Raw genomic sequence first — 20,981 nt, forward strand, 5'->3', positions numbered from 1 at the left:
AAATATCACACTGTACAGATTATCCATGCCCTTTTTGGCATAATCCTGTATTAATAAGTTAACAAATTTATTTATTTATTTATTCCAGTTTGATTACCGGGGAAGTCCACTGGGTCAACATGGCCCATTTTCAGTGGAGGCCTGGGGAGAAAAGCTCCGAAAATGCATAAAAAATATTACATACAGGATTTCAACACAATCAAGAATTTAGAAAGCATTAAACAGTTTGGAGAAATATGATTTCAAGGAATACAGGACAGTAAGAGAGTACAATTCATACTGAAATTGATTAAAAATTTTTTTACATTAAGTTATGGTTATTACATTTGCATAGTATAGCAGTAATTCTTAGAAATTCCTAAAAGGTAGTTAAGGTTGAAGGAAGGAGAAATAGTGGTAGCGCTCTGAGTGAAAGTATTAGAGAGAGAAATTAGTGCTCAATGTTTACATGTTTTGTTGAGCAGGTATAGTTATGGGAGTAGAAGGATTGTGTAGTATTTACAAGTTTTGTTGAGCAAGTATAGCTGTAGGAGTAGAAGGATTAGGTAGTATTTACCAGTTTTGGTGAGCAAATCTAGCTCTAGGGGTAGAAGTAGTTAAGTAGAGGGATAAAGCTGCAGGAGATTGCAGGGAGAGATAGATATAGTTGTAGGAATATGTCTATAGGAGGAGGACAGGGTAAACGTATCAGAATGAGGAGACTCTTATACTAGAAGTGGTCCCAGATTAAGTAGGAAGGAGGCAGAGGCATTTCCATTTAGTAGACAGGGCTCATCTGGTCTCCCTGAACCCTGTGCTGCCTTGGAGAGCCCAACCTTTAAAAGAATCCTATGAAAGGTACATCTAAAGTTAACAGCTCTGTTAGTGGCCAGGAGAAGGATTATTGGAGACCAGTCAAGCCAAGTAACAGCTTCTCCCAGCCTGCCGTTCAATACATTTTTAGCATTTGCAGTTTGTACACATTTAAAACAGTTGGAGGACAATCACAAAGTTAGCCAGGTATAATGCCTGAGACTTAGATGTTTTGTGATTTTTACTGGCAGACGATGAAGACGCTGGAGGAACAAGCTTTTGGATTAGTCTGTTCTTACAATATCAATCCCTTCCTTACTTTGACGTTTACTGATTTTTTAAAACTATATGATCTTGGCTGCAAAATAGGTCCTTGAGTTCAATCCTTGCAACTAAATAAAGAGATATACAGACAAATAAATAAATAAATGTCTACCATGTGTAGAAAATAGAAGAAATGTGTTTTAAAGGCACAGTTCTAGGGTCACTGAAGTTGCTTGGCAAGCTAAAATCAGCCGAGTATAACGATTTCTGAATATTCTCAGAGAAGCATCACATGCCGGACAAGGAAGACAAGTACTCTTTTTGAAGACAGACGAAACATCATTTTAATCTTTTTTCAACCTGACTGTAGTGACAAAGGACAATACAGTAGTGCAGCAATCACTTCTGCTGCTTCAAAAAGCATGATTCTGTAGTTCTGTTCCTAGCAGGGGTGCCTTCTGTGAAAAGTCTGAATGCTTTGCTTGTGTTTGTGTAGTTTTCACTAAGTCTCCTGTTTTCTTCCACACCCTGAAATATATTGCTAGATAAACTAGCTGCCAAATTGCTCATAGGTGTGTGCAAGGTATACTTGTTTAAGTGCATCTCATGTGACTGATTTTGTATATGATCCAAGACAGATTCTCTGCTTTAAGAAAGCTGCTTGTCAGGACAGACTCCAGCTTCCCTGTAACCTTGAACAGGTTCCTAAAGATGAAAAATGAATTAATGAATGAATGTTTTGCAAAAAAAAAAAAAAAAAAAAAGTGTAAATAAAAAATAAATACAAGGCTGTGTTGAGCACATTCATTTGGTCCAGTCATGTCAAGATATATGTAGGGTACATTTGTCTGTTTGTTTTGTTGTGTTTGTGTGTGTTTTGTTGTTTGTTGTAATATGTCAACATTCTGAACATGTCCTTGTACTTTTATTGTGAGCATTAAAAAAAATACCCTGCTCCATGGATGACCAAGCCGATAAAGAAAACGATGAAAAGATGATGAGAGTACCAAAAGACTTCGTAAGATGTCTGCTTAATGACGTCTGTTGATGAAGTCACGATGATTACTAAAGCCAAGGTGATAACAATGCCAGTTGCCCCAGATATGGTTAGGAGTATTTCCTTTGTTGTGTCCTAAAAGAAAAGAGCAGACAATATATGTTAAAGGGGATCCATGCATAAACTAAGCTCTTTCAGTAGAACAGAATAAGCTAGGATGCATCTAAAATATGAAGTGCGACAGTGGCATCAGTATAATAAACGTACTTCTGGGTCTGTTGACTAACAGTGTCAAGCAAATTGCATAATCCAGCTACAGCTCTGTGGTTTGACTTGAACTCCACCATGCAGTCTTAGTATAAGGAAATACGTCTTATAGACAGGATGGTACAACCACAGAGAAACCTCAAAGAATGGAATGAATGCTGAAAGTCAGTAATAAATTTCAAGAATATGTGGCATGCAGATAAGGCTGCTGTACAAGAAAATGAGATAAACTGAACAGATGGTCAGTTGGTTTGATGACTGTAGTGTACTGCTTAGTAAACAAACAAGAAACTAAGCACGCATAGTAGTGTCTAGTATTCCTTAAATGCCGTTACATTTTATTGCATTACTGGACTATATGTATATATGCGTGTATGTGTATATATATATATATATATATATATATATATATATATATATATATATATATATATATATATGGATTCACTTTATAATCTCGAAATACTGAAATATCGAATTTCAATATTTCAAGACTATAAAGCTGAACTTCCGAAATAGCGAAACCCCATAACCGCGAATCCGGAAATGTCAAATTTGCGGTTGTGGTGGTGCGTTACGTGGGTCTATATTACAACGACGAACGCTTAAATGTTCAAATCTGTAAAGGTCGACCTTAACAGATCGAACAGTTAAACGTTCAAAGTTGTAAAAAAAAATTAAAAAAATAAATAAATAAAATGAAAGGGTTTAAGGAGGGGGGCAAGCCCCCCTGCACCCCCTACAGCCCCCCCCACTACTTAAATATACCAACTCCAAGATCGCACTTCAGTGAACTACAGTGCGGAAATGGGAAATTTCCCATTCCCTACACTGTAGAGCGATCTTGGAGTTGATATATTTAAGGTGTGGGGGGGTGCAACCCCCTCACGTGGGGGGTGCAGGGGGGCTTGCCCCCCCTTCTTAAACCCTTTAGTTTTTTGTTTTTTTTTACTTTTGATTTTTTTTTTAATTTTTAAAAAAATTCAAACGCTTAACTGTTTGATCTCTAACGGTCGAGCATTAGAGATTCAAACATTTAAGCATTCGTGGATCTAATATAGACCCCGCTACGTAAAGTGGAATATACTGCGTGCCTGATGTACTGTGTGGTGTGTGGATATGGTTGGAGATTCAGGCAAGTGAATATGTTTTTTAAGGCTTTTTGGTAGGGATTTGAGTTTATGTGAGTGTGTTCGGAAATTTTAGGTGTGGGTTAGGGTAGGTAGGTAAGAGTATGAGTGTGTAAGTGTTGAAAGTGGTGGTGTTTGTACATAAATGATGTATGTGTGCAAGGGGACTGTAGAGTGCGTAGTGGTGAGTTTACTGTCTTTTTCTGTTTGGTATGACCTTGGAGTTAGTATATATAATTAGCTGGGGTGTGGTGGGCACAGACAACCACATGGGGGGGTGCATGGGGGCTTGCCCCCCTGCTTATATGTAGGGTAGATATATGTAGGGTAGATTTGTCTATTTGTTTTGTTGTGTTTGTGTGTGTTTTGTTTGTTTGTTGTAATATGGGGTGGACGGTGTATGTGTTGTGTGGTGTATGGTGTGTTTACGTTCACGGTTTTGAATTTCGCACTTTTGGGGTTTTGGTGTTTTGATTTTTCGGCTTTATAGTCTTGAGATACTGAAATTCGATATTTCAGTATTTCGAGATTATAAAGTGAATCTCTCTCTCTCTCTCTATATATATATATATATATATATATATATATATATGTATTTATTTATTTATTTTTTAACAGGCTTAGGGCAGCTGATCGAATGACCAGCTAAGTTAACATCTATTTGGTCAACACTATTGGGTAGACTGAAACAGATGGTCCACAGGTGTGAAACATCAATAATCTCCAGGTAGGGGAATATTCCCTTTCCCAGGGGACTGTGTAAGCTTGGAATTAGTTTATATAATTAGCAGGGGCTGTGGGGGGGGGGGGGCTCAAGCCCCCTGCAAAAAACTTGCATTTGGTCCTCTGTTCTGGGGCAATACCTGATGAATGCACAGAACATGTTGACATTTAGTGTTTTGATATAATAATGCTGATATTCTGGATGTTGATACAGTTGGTTGCTCAAACATTTTGAGTAGGATTATATAGGCCCCACATCCGATAGCCTAGTACCTACCTATAAACTTATGAACCTATGAACCATCTGTCCTACATCAATATAAATATATGTACATCAGTGGCAGGGCTGGCCATCTGGCAGTGTGAATATTGACTCTTAATGATGGTCACTATTGATATGACACACCATGATCCCATGTGCTAAAATGGGAAAGGGGGATTATGGAGATATACATACACACACACATATATATATATATATATATATATATATATATATATATATATATATATATATATATATATATATTGTGTGGAACAATAGAAAGTTGAATAATATGGTTTTAAGTTTATCTAGTTTTAAATTAAATTCTCCCGGCATAGAGTATTCACTGTTTCAAATGAAACAAAATACTTCCATTATCAGAGAGTTCAAAATTTTGATTCATTATCAGGGTTCAGAAGTTTGGCAATTATTGCCACACACACACACACACACACACACACACACACACACACACACACACACACACACACACACACACACACACACACACACACACACACACACACACACACACCTTTGGTTGCAAATATGAAGCTGTAATGCTTACAATGCAACTGATTTCAGGACAGCCGTCTATTCCATACACAGGTCAGTGTTCTTGCAGTCAAAGACAACAACACTACAGTAACATAACTGAAAGCCTGACTTCAGTATCTTTCATTTAACAGACCATATAAACATCTGGGAAGGAATGAAAGAGAAGAAAATAAAGAAGAAACTGTTAAGATTATTGTAGGCTGTGAAACATGGAACGTCTTAACGAGAAAAATAGATATGAATGAATTAGGGAATGGTCAGTGAGATGTAATGATGAAGATATGCAGAAAGTCTACAGTGAGGAGAAAATCATAATTCTGCATTTCACATTAGTTATCATCATTCATTTTACATCAGTATGATTACAGAGCTCCAAAGCCGTGGTGGTGCAGCGGTAGCGTTGTTGCCTCACAGCAAGAGGTTCTCCCGTTTGATTCTTGGCTGGAGCGCTTTCTGTGTGGAGTCTGCATGTCCTCCCTGCAGTTGAGTGGCATTCGAAAGACATATGTAGAATGGGCGTGCCTTCATTGAAGGTTGGGCGTCGAGCTGGCACTTCGGCATCCGTAAAAAATCTACTGCCAATCATTAGCAGACCGCCGTTCCACTGTGGCAACCCCTAACCAGGAAAAGCCAAAAGAAGAAGATGATTCCAGAACTCCACAGTCCTCTGGCATTTTACTTCAAGGCAGAAAAGCCACTCATTTTACTGACTCTGACTTACAATAGAGGAGAGCTGCATGGATCTTAGTGACAATGATGCATCTGGTGGTTGTAACAGGAGGTTATGTCAGAGGTTCTAACCCAACCATAGAGGATAAGAAGTACGCCCTCCAATATGGTGGGTTAAATTTACTACAGCAACCTGGTGGTGGCAACAAAGACATATAAAGTCACACTGCTCTTTCAGTGCACAGAAATATTGGTACTAATATTTACAGTAGGGCAAAGGTTAAGCTAACTGATATCCAACTGTAATAGTTGCTCAAGAAAAGCAAATCAATACATGAAGGTTAAATAAAGAATATTTACTCAAGGAAACAAAGAATGGTGTTATCTTTGTACTCCAGTGTATTAATCTACTTGAATATATTTACAGACAATTTAAATTAGATCAGTAATAAATTTAATCTCACATATTTGGGCTTCCACTTCACTGATGCAATTTTATTTCTGTAGTCTGAGTACAGCACTGTATGAGTTCTGACAGTGTTCAAAGACATGTTTCTATGTCCTTTCAAATTTGCTTTTATACTAGTAATCTGACTAACTTGAATTCATTCTGCTCCTATCGGTAAAATCAATATGTAATCAACTCCTTTATATTCATAAAATGCTTTATTGGCATCAGTTCCATTCTCGGTCAGCTGACTTTTCATACCAAGGCAGTTGTAGCCCAAGTGCCACAGTCTGTACTGCAATGAATGCCACCTGTCTCCTTCTTTCCTTATTTAGTTAACCATTCCAGATCTTTCCTTATATTCTTCCTACCATCCATCACTGCTGCATTACCAGCAAAGAAGCTGATTCTGTCTTCTTTCCTCTGATATGTCTGAAACAAATACTTTGAAGAACACCGAGTACAGGAATGACCCCTGAGGTATGCCACTAACCACTTCCTTATTCCTGATACCATCCCTTTTATTGAAACTCCCTGTGTTCGACCATTCAACCATGCAGCAGTTCAACTCTTCATTCTCAGTCCTGTCACCAAAACCAGCTTTCCTAGTAGATACCCAGTGGGACCAGGTCAAAGGTCTTTGCAATGTCAAGCAGATAGCATCAAGCATAGTAGTCTTTTGGGCTATCAGAAATATTTTCAGCGGAAAAATATTCGTTAAAAAACAGAAACACCAAACGGGTAATTTGTGAAACCATCCATAACTTACCCTGAAACCCTGAAGCTTTGCAACCAAGGAGTTTATTATATCAATTAGAGAGGCTGGGCACAGTCTCCAGCATAAAGGGATGATCTGGGTCTACTCTTTAAGAGGACTGCTATTTAGTTTCAGTCTACTCAAAAAGGAATATTATAGCCAGACATAATAAATGAAGTTAAAATGCTTGTTGCTTACTAATTTGCATGCAGCTAACATTTAAACTTTTCAGCATAGCAATAATTACATTACAGGCTAAGAACAGACCAGACTATAATTCTGCGCACAATAATTAAATTCTTAGCCCATTGTTAAAATACCTATATTTTAGTCTCTTTTTCTCTCCCAGGGAAAATCAGGTTTTGACAGTAGGAAATGTTTCAATTTTCATGTCAACGGTGAAAAAGTTTGTCCGAATGGTGTCCTCTCAGTACTCTTTTTCCACTGATATTACTTTATGATTTTCCACTGTATAAAGTCTGTATCTGTTATTTTCCAAACAATTAGTTCAAAGACATAGGCCCAGATTTTTAGTTGGGCTCCCAGCATGTAATTTACACACCATGCAGCTGATATTGTTATTAATGCAGTGTTACATCACAGTCACGGGGTACTTTTTTGTCAGTCTTCCTCCTCATGAGAGGGTCTTTTTGATATGATACTGGTATTAATAGATGCAGACTTTTAAACATTTGGTTACATGAAAAACTGTATCAAGATTAGCTACAAATGCTCCAAAACTGGAGCTTTTAATATTACCTTTGAAGTTATTTTAGGAATTTTAAACTAGCCTCTTGTCAGTGATAGTAGAGCAGATGGGGTTTAATTTTATGTGAGATCAGAAACAACGTCAGGTACACTGTACATCTAGAGGCAGTGCTATTTTGCTGAAGTCTCCTCAAAAGATTTGTTGGCTACCTTTAACTTGTGAAATAAATAGATCACCACACATGGTTTTGCCTTGTTTTCATCAAAATACTTCAGTTTTTTTCTTCAAGCTGAAGGAATTTGCCATAATTCTTACCACATAATATATCTGATTTTAAGGGTTATTTTTAATGCAGCATTACAAATATGTAATTTTCAGATAAAAGAGATCAATCCCAATGTAGCAGAATGCTGGAAAACAAAGTTTAACCCCCCTCATCCAGTCAATAATAGAAGTTCTGCTCTTGTCAGCATATTTATAATGACTGCTGTCAAGATAATATTTCAGCGACTTTCCTGAGATCTCTGTTTGACTAAGTTATTGGTCTGATGGTGGTGGTAGTACGGGGGTGGCTCCCACAGTAAACTGTAATAATTTTGTCATATTCTAACACTCAGGCAGGTCTGCATTGACCAGTGGTCTGTTGAAGATTTCAATTAGGAAGCTACTAGAAAGAAGACCAGATATTTGAAGAGCCTGGGAGGCAGGCCATCTCCTTCCTGTTGCCTTATCGTCCTGTATGACAGGTACTATTGTCGCTGCCACCTCAGTCTCTATCCTGGTGGCTGTTCCCTACACCATACAATAGTCCCTTACTTCCCTCAAAACTGTACCATCCATTCCTTTTTCCTTTGTGAGGATGAATCAAAGTATTCATTCAGTGTATTTGTTTTTACCCCTGCCTTCCATAATGCAGTCTCAAATGCCTTCCTTGCTCAGCATGACCAGGTTTTTTCTTCCCTTCTTTCTATCTTGATGCAAGCATGGTAATGTGAGCCTTTAATGTCCACTTCCATACATATCAAATGGTAAGTCCATTACACAGCTGCATATTTTAACTTATGGAAACATTCAGAGAGCAATTCATGATGTTTAGGATGCTTGTCAAGCATTATCTGGCAAAACTATCACAAGGTCAGCTATAGAAATCCCTATGAAGCAGCTGTGTCAAAGCCTTCCATCCCTCTCAACTGGGCATTCAACTTGTAATATTTATCGCTCTATGCACATTCATTCACATCACTGCCGTTGTATCTTTTGAAGAGATATTTCTAAACTGTGCAGCAGAAGTGGTACTGGTCCATTTGCAGTGTGCCTTGATATGTTCTACCAGAATGCTGCATTTATTATAACAAAAAAATAACAAAACTAACAAAAATAATGCAGTTAGCAAGCCACTTAGGATTTCTCTAGCTAAATGTACATGTCATGTCATGCAAATGTCAATAACTGAAAGGCCAGCCTTCACTTAAGTTTGTCATTGTGGCAGATTGTACATCATTTTAAATAAACAGAGTCTGCAGTTTAGAGGTTCTCCTTCCAGTAACAACTGCCACTTAGAATTGTATATTCCAAGATATGAATCCCGCATTGCCCACACCCGGGCGTGGGTTATTGCTATAGTATACTTCCATTGCATTGCACTGATCATAATTGTATAATTGTTAAATTGATAGATGGATTAATTGATCATTCTTGAGTATGAGCTTTTGTATAAAAGTGGTTTTAAAAATTCTAGATGTTAAGATCTGAAGAAGCGTACTGGTTGGTACGCGAAAGCGCTCATCTGTTTTTTATTTTTATTTGTATTTGTTTTAATAAATCAGTTGGACTTTTATACAGCAGTATTTTTTCTTGGTGGTTTCACTCGTGTATGATTTTCAGATATATTCCAAGATAAAAAAAACTATGTCTGTAATATCAGCGATATCTAAAATGAGATTACCCACTATGATGTTTAAGTCACAGGAGTGTGATCCGGGATGTAGGGCAACACACAGGTAACATACCTTCAAGCAGATGTTGTTCTGGAGAATCTGGAAGAATCAAGGAGAAATGCCTTATAAAGGCATCGTAACAAAATGATAAAACTGATGTACTTCATGGGGATAATTTTGGTTTTCAAGCAGTTTGTGGAGGGGGCAATATAGAAAGTCATTTGAGTTATCCTGTCTTTAAAAAATCTTTTTCACAGGACAAATATAATTTTTCAGTAGAATGCTTTCGAGACTTTGAAGAAACCTTATGGCATGGCATCTCTGTTAGGAATTAACAATGCAACATCCATGCATACAAGATCTAAGGATGAAGTGAACTACTGAGCCTTTTGTTGAGATAGTATTACTTTGTATATGAGATGCTGAATAGAAGGAAGGCATGACATTTGCCAAAAACAATGCTGTACCATACTTGTATGGATCAGTTTGTTGCAATTAGGATCAGGTATTCTTTATCTAATGTATGTCTATCAAACAAAGTGGTGGAGCTTTGCAAAGAAGCTTGTGAAACCAAGAAAGAAAAGTGCCCCTATCATCCACTTGTCCTGATGAGAGAAAAGGGAGTTAAACATTTGGGTTTAAGAACTGCGAATTGTAGCAAACAGATGTATTTAAGGAGAATCCTGCTAAAATACTGTACAGTGGAATAGCCTCCATTCATGAAATTCATTCATTTATTCATGAGCCAAAGACAATTTTCTCTTCCAAATCCTATCAAATTATTCAACTGCATTAAGCAATTCTCATGGAAAGAATAGGAGGACATATGTATGGCTCTCAAATATACAACAAAATCTAGAAGATTTAGAATTCTTGCTTGGAAGTTTTTGCATATGTACTTTTATACCACGAGCAGACTCCAATTTTTACTCAGGCAGATAGCAAATTTTAAAGTTGTGATGTGGAAGAAAGAGACAACTGGGAACATATGTTTTGGGATTGTAATGAGTTGTCAGACTTTAAAAATTGCCCGCAGAGTACTCTGTTAGAAATATTGGGTGAACAAATGGGTGTAACTAAGGAAATTTTTTTTTTTGGAACTGTAAAACTCATAACCTGGCTGTCCATATTTTTAAAACACTAGAAATTGCAATATTGTCATTTAACAGTGGGGGGGGGGTCCTGCGTCTATTCTGAGTTGCCACATTAACTCCCTATATTCCACTCTATTCTTCCAAGAATATTTTAAAAATATGGACAGCCAGGTTATGAGTTTGTTTACAACTATTTATATATACCATTTTTATATGTACTATTTTTTTACTTGCAATAATTTATTTCATTATACAGTACACATTTTTTGTTGGTAGGCAGTTAGTTTATGCATGGTTAAATGTGTTTTTTAATAAAATGTTTTTATGGATTTATTATAACATGGAATATGAATATAAGAGACCAGTTTTACAAGGCACTTATAACAGGGTAGGTTTCTATTTAATTAGATAATTGTTAAATGAATAATTTATTGATATTTTTTATTCAGTGATTGCAATTATATGGGGTTGTGGGAAGGTTATTAAATGTGTGGGTATTCACGTAAATTGTTCTGAAGAAGTCTGCCATTTTGTAAGATGAAAGCACTCAACTGTTAATAATAAATAGTATTTTTATTATCGCCTCTGGTTACATGGATTTTCTTTCGCAGTGTAGTGAATTTCATTTTTATTTATTGGCATTTGATTACCGGGAAAGTCTGACTGGGTAGAAGCCCATTTTTGGCAGAGACCAAGGGAGAAGAGCTCCAAATTAATTCAAAACATTTTAAGAACAATAATTTACATTCTTCAGAAATAAAACAAAAACATCTGCAGTTCAAATAACTATAACAAATTAGTGATAATATAAAAACATTGGTTAAGAATTGATACAAGTTATATGACAATCATTTAATATTTATAGAAATGTTAAACAGTTTGTTGAGAAATTAAAATTAAAGTAGTCTAATACAAACAGGAATTGTAATATGAAGTTGGGAAAAACAGGCTTATGGTATATTTCGAGAGAAAGTCAGGGAAGAGAATTTGATAGCAGTAAGGAAGTAAATGAAGAAGGGGGAGTAAGGGGGTATAAGGAATGAAAAGGTACTTGTTCACATTTAGGGATATAATTTATACCAGTTCTGAATGAGAACAAGGCCAGATTTTATCTAGGAAGTCATTCAAAGTGGTTTTGAAAAATGGGAGGGAGGGTATAGACCTGATGGATACAGGTAAAACGTTTCAGGTATTAGCAGCCTTGCACAACAAGTACAGATAATGCTCAGCAGATTTGATAGGTTTGTAGACAGACAGAAGTTTTTGGTTACTGGAGCGCAATGATTGACTGAGAATATAGTTGCATAGAATGTTTTTACTGCTGGACAGGCAGATAGATGCTGGATAATTTTATAGGTGATAATAAGCTGTGTATGTGTTAGTTGATGAGGCAGTTATAACCAATTTAGGCTTTTTAGTGCTCTACAGTGATGGGTTTTAAAAGGGGTATTTGCTGAAAATTTAGCAACTTTGTTATAACATCAGTCAAGTTTTAAGTTTTGCGAAGTCTGGAGGTTAGTGAGGATGTGAACTCCATAAAGAAGTCTGGGTAGGAGATAAGGCAAGTGTAGTTTTAGTTGCGTCAGTGAGAATGTTTTTTGCTCTGTAAAGCATCCCTAGTTTTTATTATGTAATCTTGTATATGCAGGTCGAATGTAAGATTATTATCCACTATCACCCCTAATAATTTGCTATGAGAAATGACTTCAATGATTGTATTATCAAGAGAGAGGACTTTACATTTTGTTTTTGTTTTTTTATGAGAGAGGGATTTGGGGAAAAAGTAGTAGTTTGGTCTTTTTTGGGCTGACTATGAGCTGTGAGTTACAAAGCCATATTTTAGTGGCTGTTAAATCTTCCTGAGTAAGTTTTTGGAGGTGTACCAGAGACTAGAATGATCTGTGTATTGTATTAGGGTGGCTTGTTGTGTGGATGTATAGATGATGTTGGTGAAAATAACCGGAGGTATCTGGTCAAGACTGAGGGGGTAAGAATGTATGAGAGGCCTTATCAATTGCAGAGGTAAGTGATAATTCCCTGCTGCACTCACTTCGTGCCCCCCCCCTGACTGCTTATGCAGTGCACAGGAAAATATTAGGACTACATGACAAAACATTACATAATGGTTACCTGCATGACGGTCACATCATGTTCAGCTTTTATCTTGGGTCTCAGCAAGCAATTTGGTAGGTGTGGGAAGGGGGAGGTGGGAGAAGACACAGCTGTCTAAGCACTAATACTGTTATGATCAAAGAACAGAGACAGCAGTAAGCCCACTGTCTAGCAACCCCTCCAAGTGGGGTGCTGGATAAAATGTTAATAACGAAGCATGAAAAGTTGTTACAGCATCTGTGTATAGCCCTCAGTTAGATCCACAAACAGGCAAACATTCTGAACATTTGTGTTCTAATACATATCAACAGTGTCCTCTGTCAATACTGCTGGACACAACAACAGACATAAACATAAATATATGAATTTGCAATATTTGTCAGTGCAAACTAGAAGCAAGACTAGCCAAATAAGCAAAGACACAGTGTGGAAATCAAGAATACCAGATTTCATACATACTGACTCTCAGCAAAACTAGCAAGAATGGGAGATAGTCTGGCAGCCATCCACTGCCTTGTTGTTCTGACTACCGATGCAATGTGTGATCAGAGGCAGGAACCAATTTATTTGCAACTGCTTACATTTTCTTCAGTTCCTTTTACCACTCTTAAAAGTAATGGGGCATAAACCTCTTGAACTCTGCAATCTACAACAATGTAAAATAACCCAGCTGCCTGTTACACAGTAATGGCTAGTGAACACTGCAAAATGTCTCTTCACATAGTGTCCCTGGGATTCATTAATGCTTACACTAAGTGTACACCGTTCTGAGTGAACAGATGACACAAGAATAACTGGCACCTTCTTTCTTTTAATTTTAGTTTTCCTACTGATTTTCTTGCAGCCTTAAATATAGAGGAGGACCAAAAGTTACTACAAAGTGTAGACTATATGTACACTTAGTGTAATCTTTCTGAGTGACTATAAAGCACAGAAAATGTGGTAGTAATGTTGTTGAATCCAGATCATGTACACTTAGTGCAGGTGTTAATGAATCTGGCCCAGTATTTAAACATATAATACTTAAGAAGTTAACTTGTGACTGTTTCTGCCATTTCACACTGAGCTAATCGGAGGAAGTCGGAGGAAGGGCTCTGAGCTAACAAATCTGAGATATATAACATTAAGTATCCTGTTTTTTGCTTATTTCTGAGTTATTTATAGCACTTTTATTTTACTCACTGTGTGTGAGGTATTAAGTAGAATTTTCTACAATTGTTAAGCATCTGGTTGGGTTTGTTTGTTCTGATTTTCTGCTAGGAGTGTATCATATAACTTGTTTGCATTTAAAAGCATTCTCTAGAGTCTCCTTGATCCTTTATCTGTTTAAACATTTCTGCAGTTTTTTCTACCTAAGTAGTGTTGGTAGTGTAGCATTGTCCATACTCAGGCTTGTGTTTTGGGCCTGGTTGTTTGTTAGTAGAGGCTGTGTGTCTGAGCACATGTCCCAGGCCATCATAGCTTAGCCAGGGCTAGTATAGCATTTCAGTGAGAGTGAATTGTTTGTGGTCATTGGCTGACTGGGGTTGCCTGGACTACACCTTGGAATAAGCACCTCATTGGTTCTTTCATGCTTTTTTTAAAGTTGTTTCAGGTTTCAACTTTGTTACTTAAGAAGTTAACTTGTGACTGTTTCTGCCATTTCACACTGAGCTAATCGGAAGAAGTCGGAGGAAGGGCTTTGAGCTAACGAATCTGAGATATATAACATTAAATATCCTGTTTTTTGCTTATTTCTGAGTTATTTATAGCACTTTTATTTTACTCACTGTGTGTGAGGTATTAAGTAGAATTTTCTACAGTTGTTAAGCATCTGGTTGGGTTGGGTTGTTTCTCACCCTCCCTCCCTCTTGGTATCTTGTTTTTATACTTGATGGCTTTGCAGTTGCCCTCCCCAACTGTAAATTTGATCTTGGACACTCCTCCCAGTCTAGCGTCATTACCTCATTTTACCTATTCCAGGGAGAACATTTGAGAAGGCCAACCCAGTTAGCTTCTGCTCCTCCTTTCCCCTTTCCACTTTACAAAAGGGTCTGGCTAGAGAAAAATAGAGGAGGTGTTGAATTGCAAAGACAAGTTTGCTTTAACAAGTAGAATATTACATAACAGAGGACAGAGTCCTCATTGACTATTTGTGATGTAGAGATACAAAATAAACATGAACATTAATTAGCCAGTGTTGGCAGGGATGCTGGCACTTTGTGGAAGGCCTGTTGATTAAAAATTAAGAGAGTTACAAAGCAAATTCCCTTGACGTACTGGAACAATATAGGATATACACATACATGTCACAGAAACAATAAATCAGCATTTCTTTCTGAAAGTGACTTTCTCACACTTTTGTTGTCTCCCTCCCTTCCTGCCTCCTTCTTTCTTGCTATCTTGACAAATGTTACTACAGGGGATTGGGGGAGACAAAATAAGTAATTACAATTAAGTACACTGTTTAGTTAACAATGTATAAAAATTCAATATTAAAAAGAAACTTCATTACAGTAAACACTGCTGCAGAATTGCATACGTATTACCTTCAGTGCAAAGCAAAACTAATATTCAACTAAATGTTTTATCAAACAATATAAATCTTTATATACATGCCTGTAGCTAGGCATGCTATAAGAAATAAACACAAAAAACATTAACAGGACATGCTGGATCACTCCAAAATCATTTATCACAGGCTTGAATTCCTATATATGACCTGTGTATACAATACCAGAAGTAAGGGCAGGAGCTGTGGGTGTCCCTAATGTGAAGTGAAAGGCCATGGCAACAGTCTGTCCCTCAACAGCTAACTTTTACCTAAGTCTTCATCTGATTACATTCTGCAATCTGTATACTTTATCCTATCATATACTCTCAATATCTAACTCCCACATCACTCCTCCTTGGATTACTACCTAAACCCTCTACATTTACCCTATCGACTCATCTCTAGTGTTACCACCTAACCATTTTTTCCAGACTATCTGGAAATCAAATCATTTGCCCGGTAGTTTGGAAAACAATGTGCAAACTCCGGTATTTTCTTTCAAAAAAGAACCAGACTATCAGAGTTTGTTAAATTGGCAGATTTACTATGCTTTTTTATGGAAAAGCATAGTAAATCCTCAGAATGAAGACATCAGGAACACAAAAAGAGGGTGTTCCTCCTCAGCTGATGATGGCTGTGATATCATAAAATGGGTGGAAAGTAGGTAGGAGGGGAGGAAGTGGGAGGGTTATGCAAGTTACAAGTAGGTGTGTCCTTGGTCCTGTTTTAGCAGCAGTGAAAGGTGGCATCTCACTCCCACAACTTATCCTTAACTTCACTCTTCCTTAACTTAAAGGAGAACCTTACCCATAGACTCAAAAAAGTGTTTATTTCATCATGGTTTAGTGTTTCTTACATTTTAACACCACTCTGGGACTATTTACAGGTTTTTAAATATTTATATATGTAATTTCTGAGTCTGACCACATGGGGTCTAACATCTTGAAGTGATCCTGATTGTTTAGTCCACCTCTAGGTATCCCACAATGCAGTGTTTGTCTGTAAAAAATTATATCACAAAGACCCCTTTCTTCCTAAAGCTCCTGTCACTGCATTGATTTTACATGTATACACTGCTGTCTTTCGTACTGCGGTGGTGGTGCTGTGGTAGCATTGTCACCTCACAGTATGACGTTGTCCTGTTCGATTCTCAGCTAGAGCGTCTTCTGTGTGGAGACATGCGTGAATGAGCGTACCTTCTTTGAAGGTTGTGCATCAGGGATGGCAACTCGGCACGTAAAAATCTACTGCCAATCATTAGCGGACCGGAGTTCCGCTTTGGCAACCCCTAACTGGGAAAAGCCGAAAGACACAACAACACTGCTGTCTTTCAGTCAGTTAGTTTTAAGTAATATTTCATGCTGTTCAAAAACTACTTAAAATACAAACAGTGCAAATGCCACAGAACAGATTTTCAAAGTGCTTTTTACTGCTGCTTCTTTTTAGCATGCCTAAATTGCAGTCTTTTGTGAAGCCTGAATTGTACTACTTCGACTCGTCTCCCATCCCCCTTCACACCTAACTTCCCTAGCTGTCAAAGTGGTGCTAAGGGTAATTTGAACTGTTACCTGCTGTGACTGACAGCTCACAGCAATAGACTTGACTCATGTTCTGTTTCCTTATTCTAGCCTTTACTTTCTGTATGGGTAGGGGAAGGACTAGGGAGCTGTGACATCACAGCATGGGTGGATTTTTAGGATGGTTGTGATGATGTCAGTTTGGGGAGGGAATTGGCCAGAAAACTACCTGTATTGATTGGCCTTGATGACATCAATGAATTGGACATGGCAGCAAGGGCAGGATAAAAGTTTTTGGAAAGTGAAACCACCACAGTACAGTAAGGTACTGTTCTAGTGGAGAGAAACAGTCAATTTAAAATATTTTAAATGCCGTATTTTTGTTTATTGATAGCAGGGAAAGTAAATAGGGAGAAAAAGGACAGAGAAGTTGAGCATTTAATAATAGAATCCTGTTGTTGTTCTTTAAGGTATCACATTTGCACATATCTTCACATAATACTCTTAGTAACGCCAAACGTAACTATATAAAGTTGCTATCTGTCTAGCAATATTCCTATAGACAATATAATTGAAGTCATAATGTGACAGCTCCAAACTTTAAGATGAAATGGTTTAACACTTGGGAGAACAATTCATGGTCTTCAGATAAAGAAGAGTTCTGATGGAGTCTGGAGTGAAGAAGGATGAAAGCGCTCAGTTAATAAACTGGTGGGTCTTGTGTGAGGTGAACTCTATAGCACTTTTCTTGCTTTGCACTTTCTCCTCTCCTTATTGTGATGTGACAGAGGATTTAATAAGGCATGGTATATCTTAATGGGCTGTTGCTGCTGTGCTGTGGTCTGCCATCATGTCTGGGATTAATTCACCAGTGTTTAATTAGAGGAGATGCTGGGGCCTTGTCTACCTGTAGAAACACTTATTTCCAGTCTACATAGGTTTTCTATAGTTGAACTGCATTTTCGATCAGTTATAATGAAGCAGCTGGATTTCAGGTGGTTGTGTACTAATTAGTAATAAGGGAAACATTTATGGTTTCAGACTTTTCAAACTACATTGCTATTTTTTTGACATCAACAAATTCTTTAAAATGAGTAAAACCAGATTCTCCATGTGGATTTGCAAGCATGTCATATAATATGTCAGTTTATTAGTACACATGCAGTTATTAGTAGTGTGAACACTAACTTCTGAACAAGAAATTTAAATTATCAGGAAAATAAGAAAGCACATTAACATTATACATTTATAATAGTCTTAACATGATAAACCGGACAACATACTGTGCTGGATGTCCTGATGGGGTTTAAATAACTCTCATTTGAAGTGCTGCCAATACAGGAAAGCATGTTGAGCAGTTCACCTGCTTCTTTGTTGTGACTTTGATGATATCTTTCCATGTTGAATATGTGGGCTATGATATGGATACCTGTAAGAGTAAACAATCTGTCTTAAATCTGTTAAGGTATCTTTGCTTTCATTTTTTTCCTTCACTATTGTTTCTGCTTCATCCATTCTTCTTCGGCATTCAGCACCCATAGCTAATCATACGTAGCCTTTGTCTGAGTTACTTACCAGTCATTATCACTAGGCAAAGCAGAGTTTTTCCACTAGTGTACTAGTGGGAATACATGCAGATTTTTCTCATGCACTGTAAGCTGCCTACTAATAATAGAAACACAAGCTAAATGAGCTCTTGTCAGGGCGTAATGTTGGCTTTCATTGCAGTTAATTGTGGCAATAGTGGTTAAAGATGTGAGGTCAATAAAACGAGAAAGCATGCGAGAGGTGGCAGGTTGAAAATATGACAACAATCTTTTACTGCATTCAAAATGCTGCGTGTCATGTCAGATCTCAACAAATTCAAAACATTTAATACTCTGAAGGTCACTTCTGCTATCACAACATCCAGCTCTCATCACAGTATTTTATAATCAAACCCATACAATTCAAAGTCACATAGCAGCTCAGTATAGTCATAGACATCCGGCAATGTGCCCTACAGGGACACAGTCTGAATATTATATAGCTGAAACATGTAAGCATATGCATATACATAGATTCACACACACACACACACACACACACACACACACACACACACACACACACACACATACAGACACACACAAACATGTACAGATCTGTTTTTTTATGTAGTGTTCTTTTTATATAATCACAAACCATTAAAAATGCTATTAACATTTATTGACAAGGTTGTCACATAGAGCTCATCAGTGTTAATCTTAAGAGTATTTCTTCTAATCACATTCCATAGAAAATATAAAATACAGACAGTATTTATAGTATTTTAATACAGCATATTTGATACCCAGAGCAGAATTTTTTTACAGCCCCCCCCCAATGAGATTTTTTTCTAACACTTCATTCTCTTTGACAATTGATTCAAGTAATAATCATGAAATGAAACAAAATAATGGCCAGGAGGAAGTAAGCTGAGAGCAGTGATCAAATCCCCAAACGGTCATCCAACAGGAAGGCTTGTCCCGAACCAATAGCTAGTGCCAGAATCATGTACTAAAGCTACTACTAGCCTCACATCAGGCTTTGTGCCCACTGAATGGTGCACAGCAACAGTTATCCCACTCCACAAAGGGGGAGCCACCACTGATCCCCGGAACTATCGATCTATTAGCCTGACGAGCCTGGTCTGCAAGGCCATGGAACATATCATCATGGAACTCATAAACAAAGACATTGGTAACCTCCAAACTCTGGATCCCACCCAGTTCGGGTTTGTGAAAGGCAGATCATGCCTACTGAACCTGATCAACTTCTTTGAGGCAGTCACCAAAGCCATAGATAAGGGTAAGGTGGTTCACACAGCCTATCTTGACCTCGCCAAGGCTTTCGACACTATCCCCCATTCTGGAATTATAGCTAAACTCACTAAACTAGGTATAAATCCCTACGTCACAAGATGGGTTGCCAACTGGCTCACTGACAGAACCCACACTGTAAAAGTTGCAGACTCCAAATCTGACCTCAAAGCAGCGACAAGTGGAGTACCACAGGGTTCTGTCCTGGGACCTCTCCTGTTTGGTATCTATTTCTCTGAAGTACAGGCTAACACAGAAGGCCTCTGGCTAATGACGTTCGCAGATGACTGTAAATTAGGAGCCATAGTCAAGTCCCCAAATGATGTGGACATCCTACAGAAGGGACTCGTTGAGGCAGATGCTTGGTGTCAGAGGCATGGCCTCAAGCTCAGTGCCAAAAAGGACAGTGTCATCCCCTTTGGTAAAACTTCTGTACCCATGAACTACCACATAGGCAGCAATCTACTTAACACCAAATGCGTAATAAGAGACTTTGGGACCCAGGTGGACAGTAGTCTCTCCTTTGATAGTCACATCGCCACAGTAGTCACGAAATCCTTCTACATGGCACACTTCATCATAAAAGGGTTCTCATCCAGGAAAAAAGAGGTCATTGTTTCCCTCTACTCGACACTCATTAGACCCATTATAGAGTAAAACGCCACTTTTGGAATGTACCTCACAAGACATCTGCAGCAGCTGGAAAGGCCACAGAAGTACCTCACAAAGAGGATTACTGGCCTCAAACAAATGACCTACACTGACCGCCGCAAAAAACTCCAGCTTTACTCCGTAGCATATCGCCTACTCCGAGTTGATCTCTGCCTAACATATAAAGCTATGTCAAACCCAGAGCTGTTGGACATGCTACACTTAAAGAAATCCCAATCCATCTGAGCTACTTGCTCTAGGGACCTAAACCATGTCACCACAATAAACAGGATATGCTAGAGGGATAGACTCCTGTCCCAGAGACTTCCCATACTCTGGAACAGGCTACCCATCTATGTCAAGCAAAGTTCTTCATTAGCACTCTTCAAGAAAAATCTTGATGAGTGGATGGGAAATAGGAAATACACCCCGGGGATCACTTCTGTGTTTCTGCTCGACAGTGGCAGAGGAAAATAACTTTCTTGGGTGGCATAAGCCAGGGAACCTTGTTGGCTAGGCTTACGTAGGCCCTTGGGCCGATAGCCTAGTACCTACCTATGAACCTATATGCATTATTGTTTGCTTTGGAGAGTTGAGTATGACACTGACAACACAGTCCTAAGAGCTGACCTAGTAGTTCGGGATTTGGTGACTTATTTGGACAGTTGACCCCAAATTCTATTAGGAGCAGATCAAGTTAAAGCAAATTAGTGACATT

The 20,981-nt window shown here is 38.0% G+C and overlaps 1 protein-coding gene across 1 annotated transcript in view; it reads right to left on the reverse strand.

Moving 5' to 3' along the window:
- The window catches only part of NOX3 (NADPH oxidase 3), a 650,715-nt gene that overhangs the window by 556,475 nt on the left and 73,259 nt on the right, over positions 1-20,981 (reverse strand). The window contains exons 6-7 of the mRNA XM_044063461.1: positions 18,056-18,201; positions 2,007-2,188 (exon numbers count right to left, since the gene is read on the reverse strand). Coding sequence (XP_043919396.1) covers positions 2,007-2,188; positions 18,056-18,201 — 328 coding nt within the window. The remainder of the gene's footprint in view (positions 1-2,006; positions 2,189-18,055; positions 18,202-20,981) is intronic.

The sequence above is a fragment of the Protopterus annectens genome, chromosome 1.part0, assembly GCF_019279795.1.
Source record: "Protopterus annectens isolate FY-2018-M chromosome 1.part0, PAN1.0, whole genome shotgun sequence".
Taxonomy (NCBI): domain Eukaryota; kingdom Metazoa; phylum Chordata; order Ceratodontiformes; family Protopteridae; genus Protopterus; species Protopterus annectens.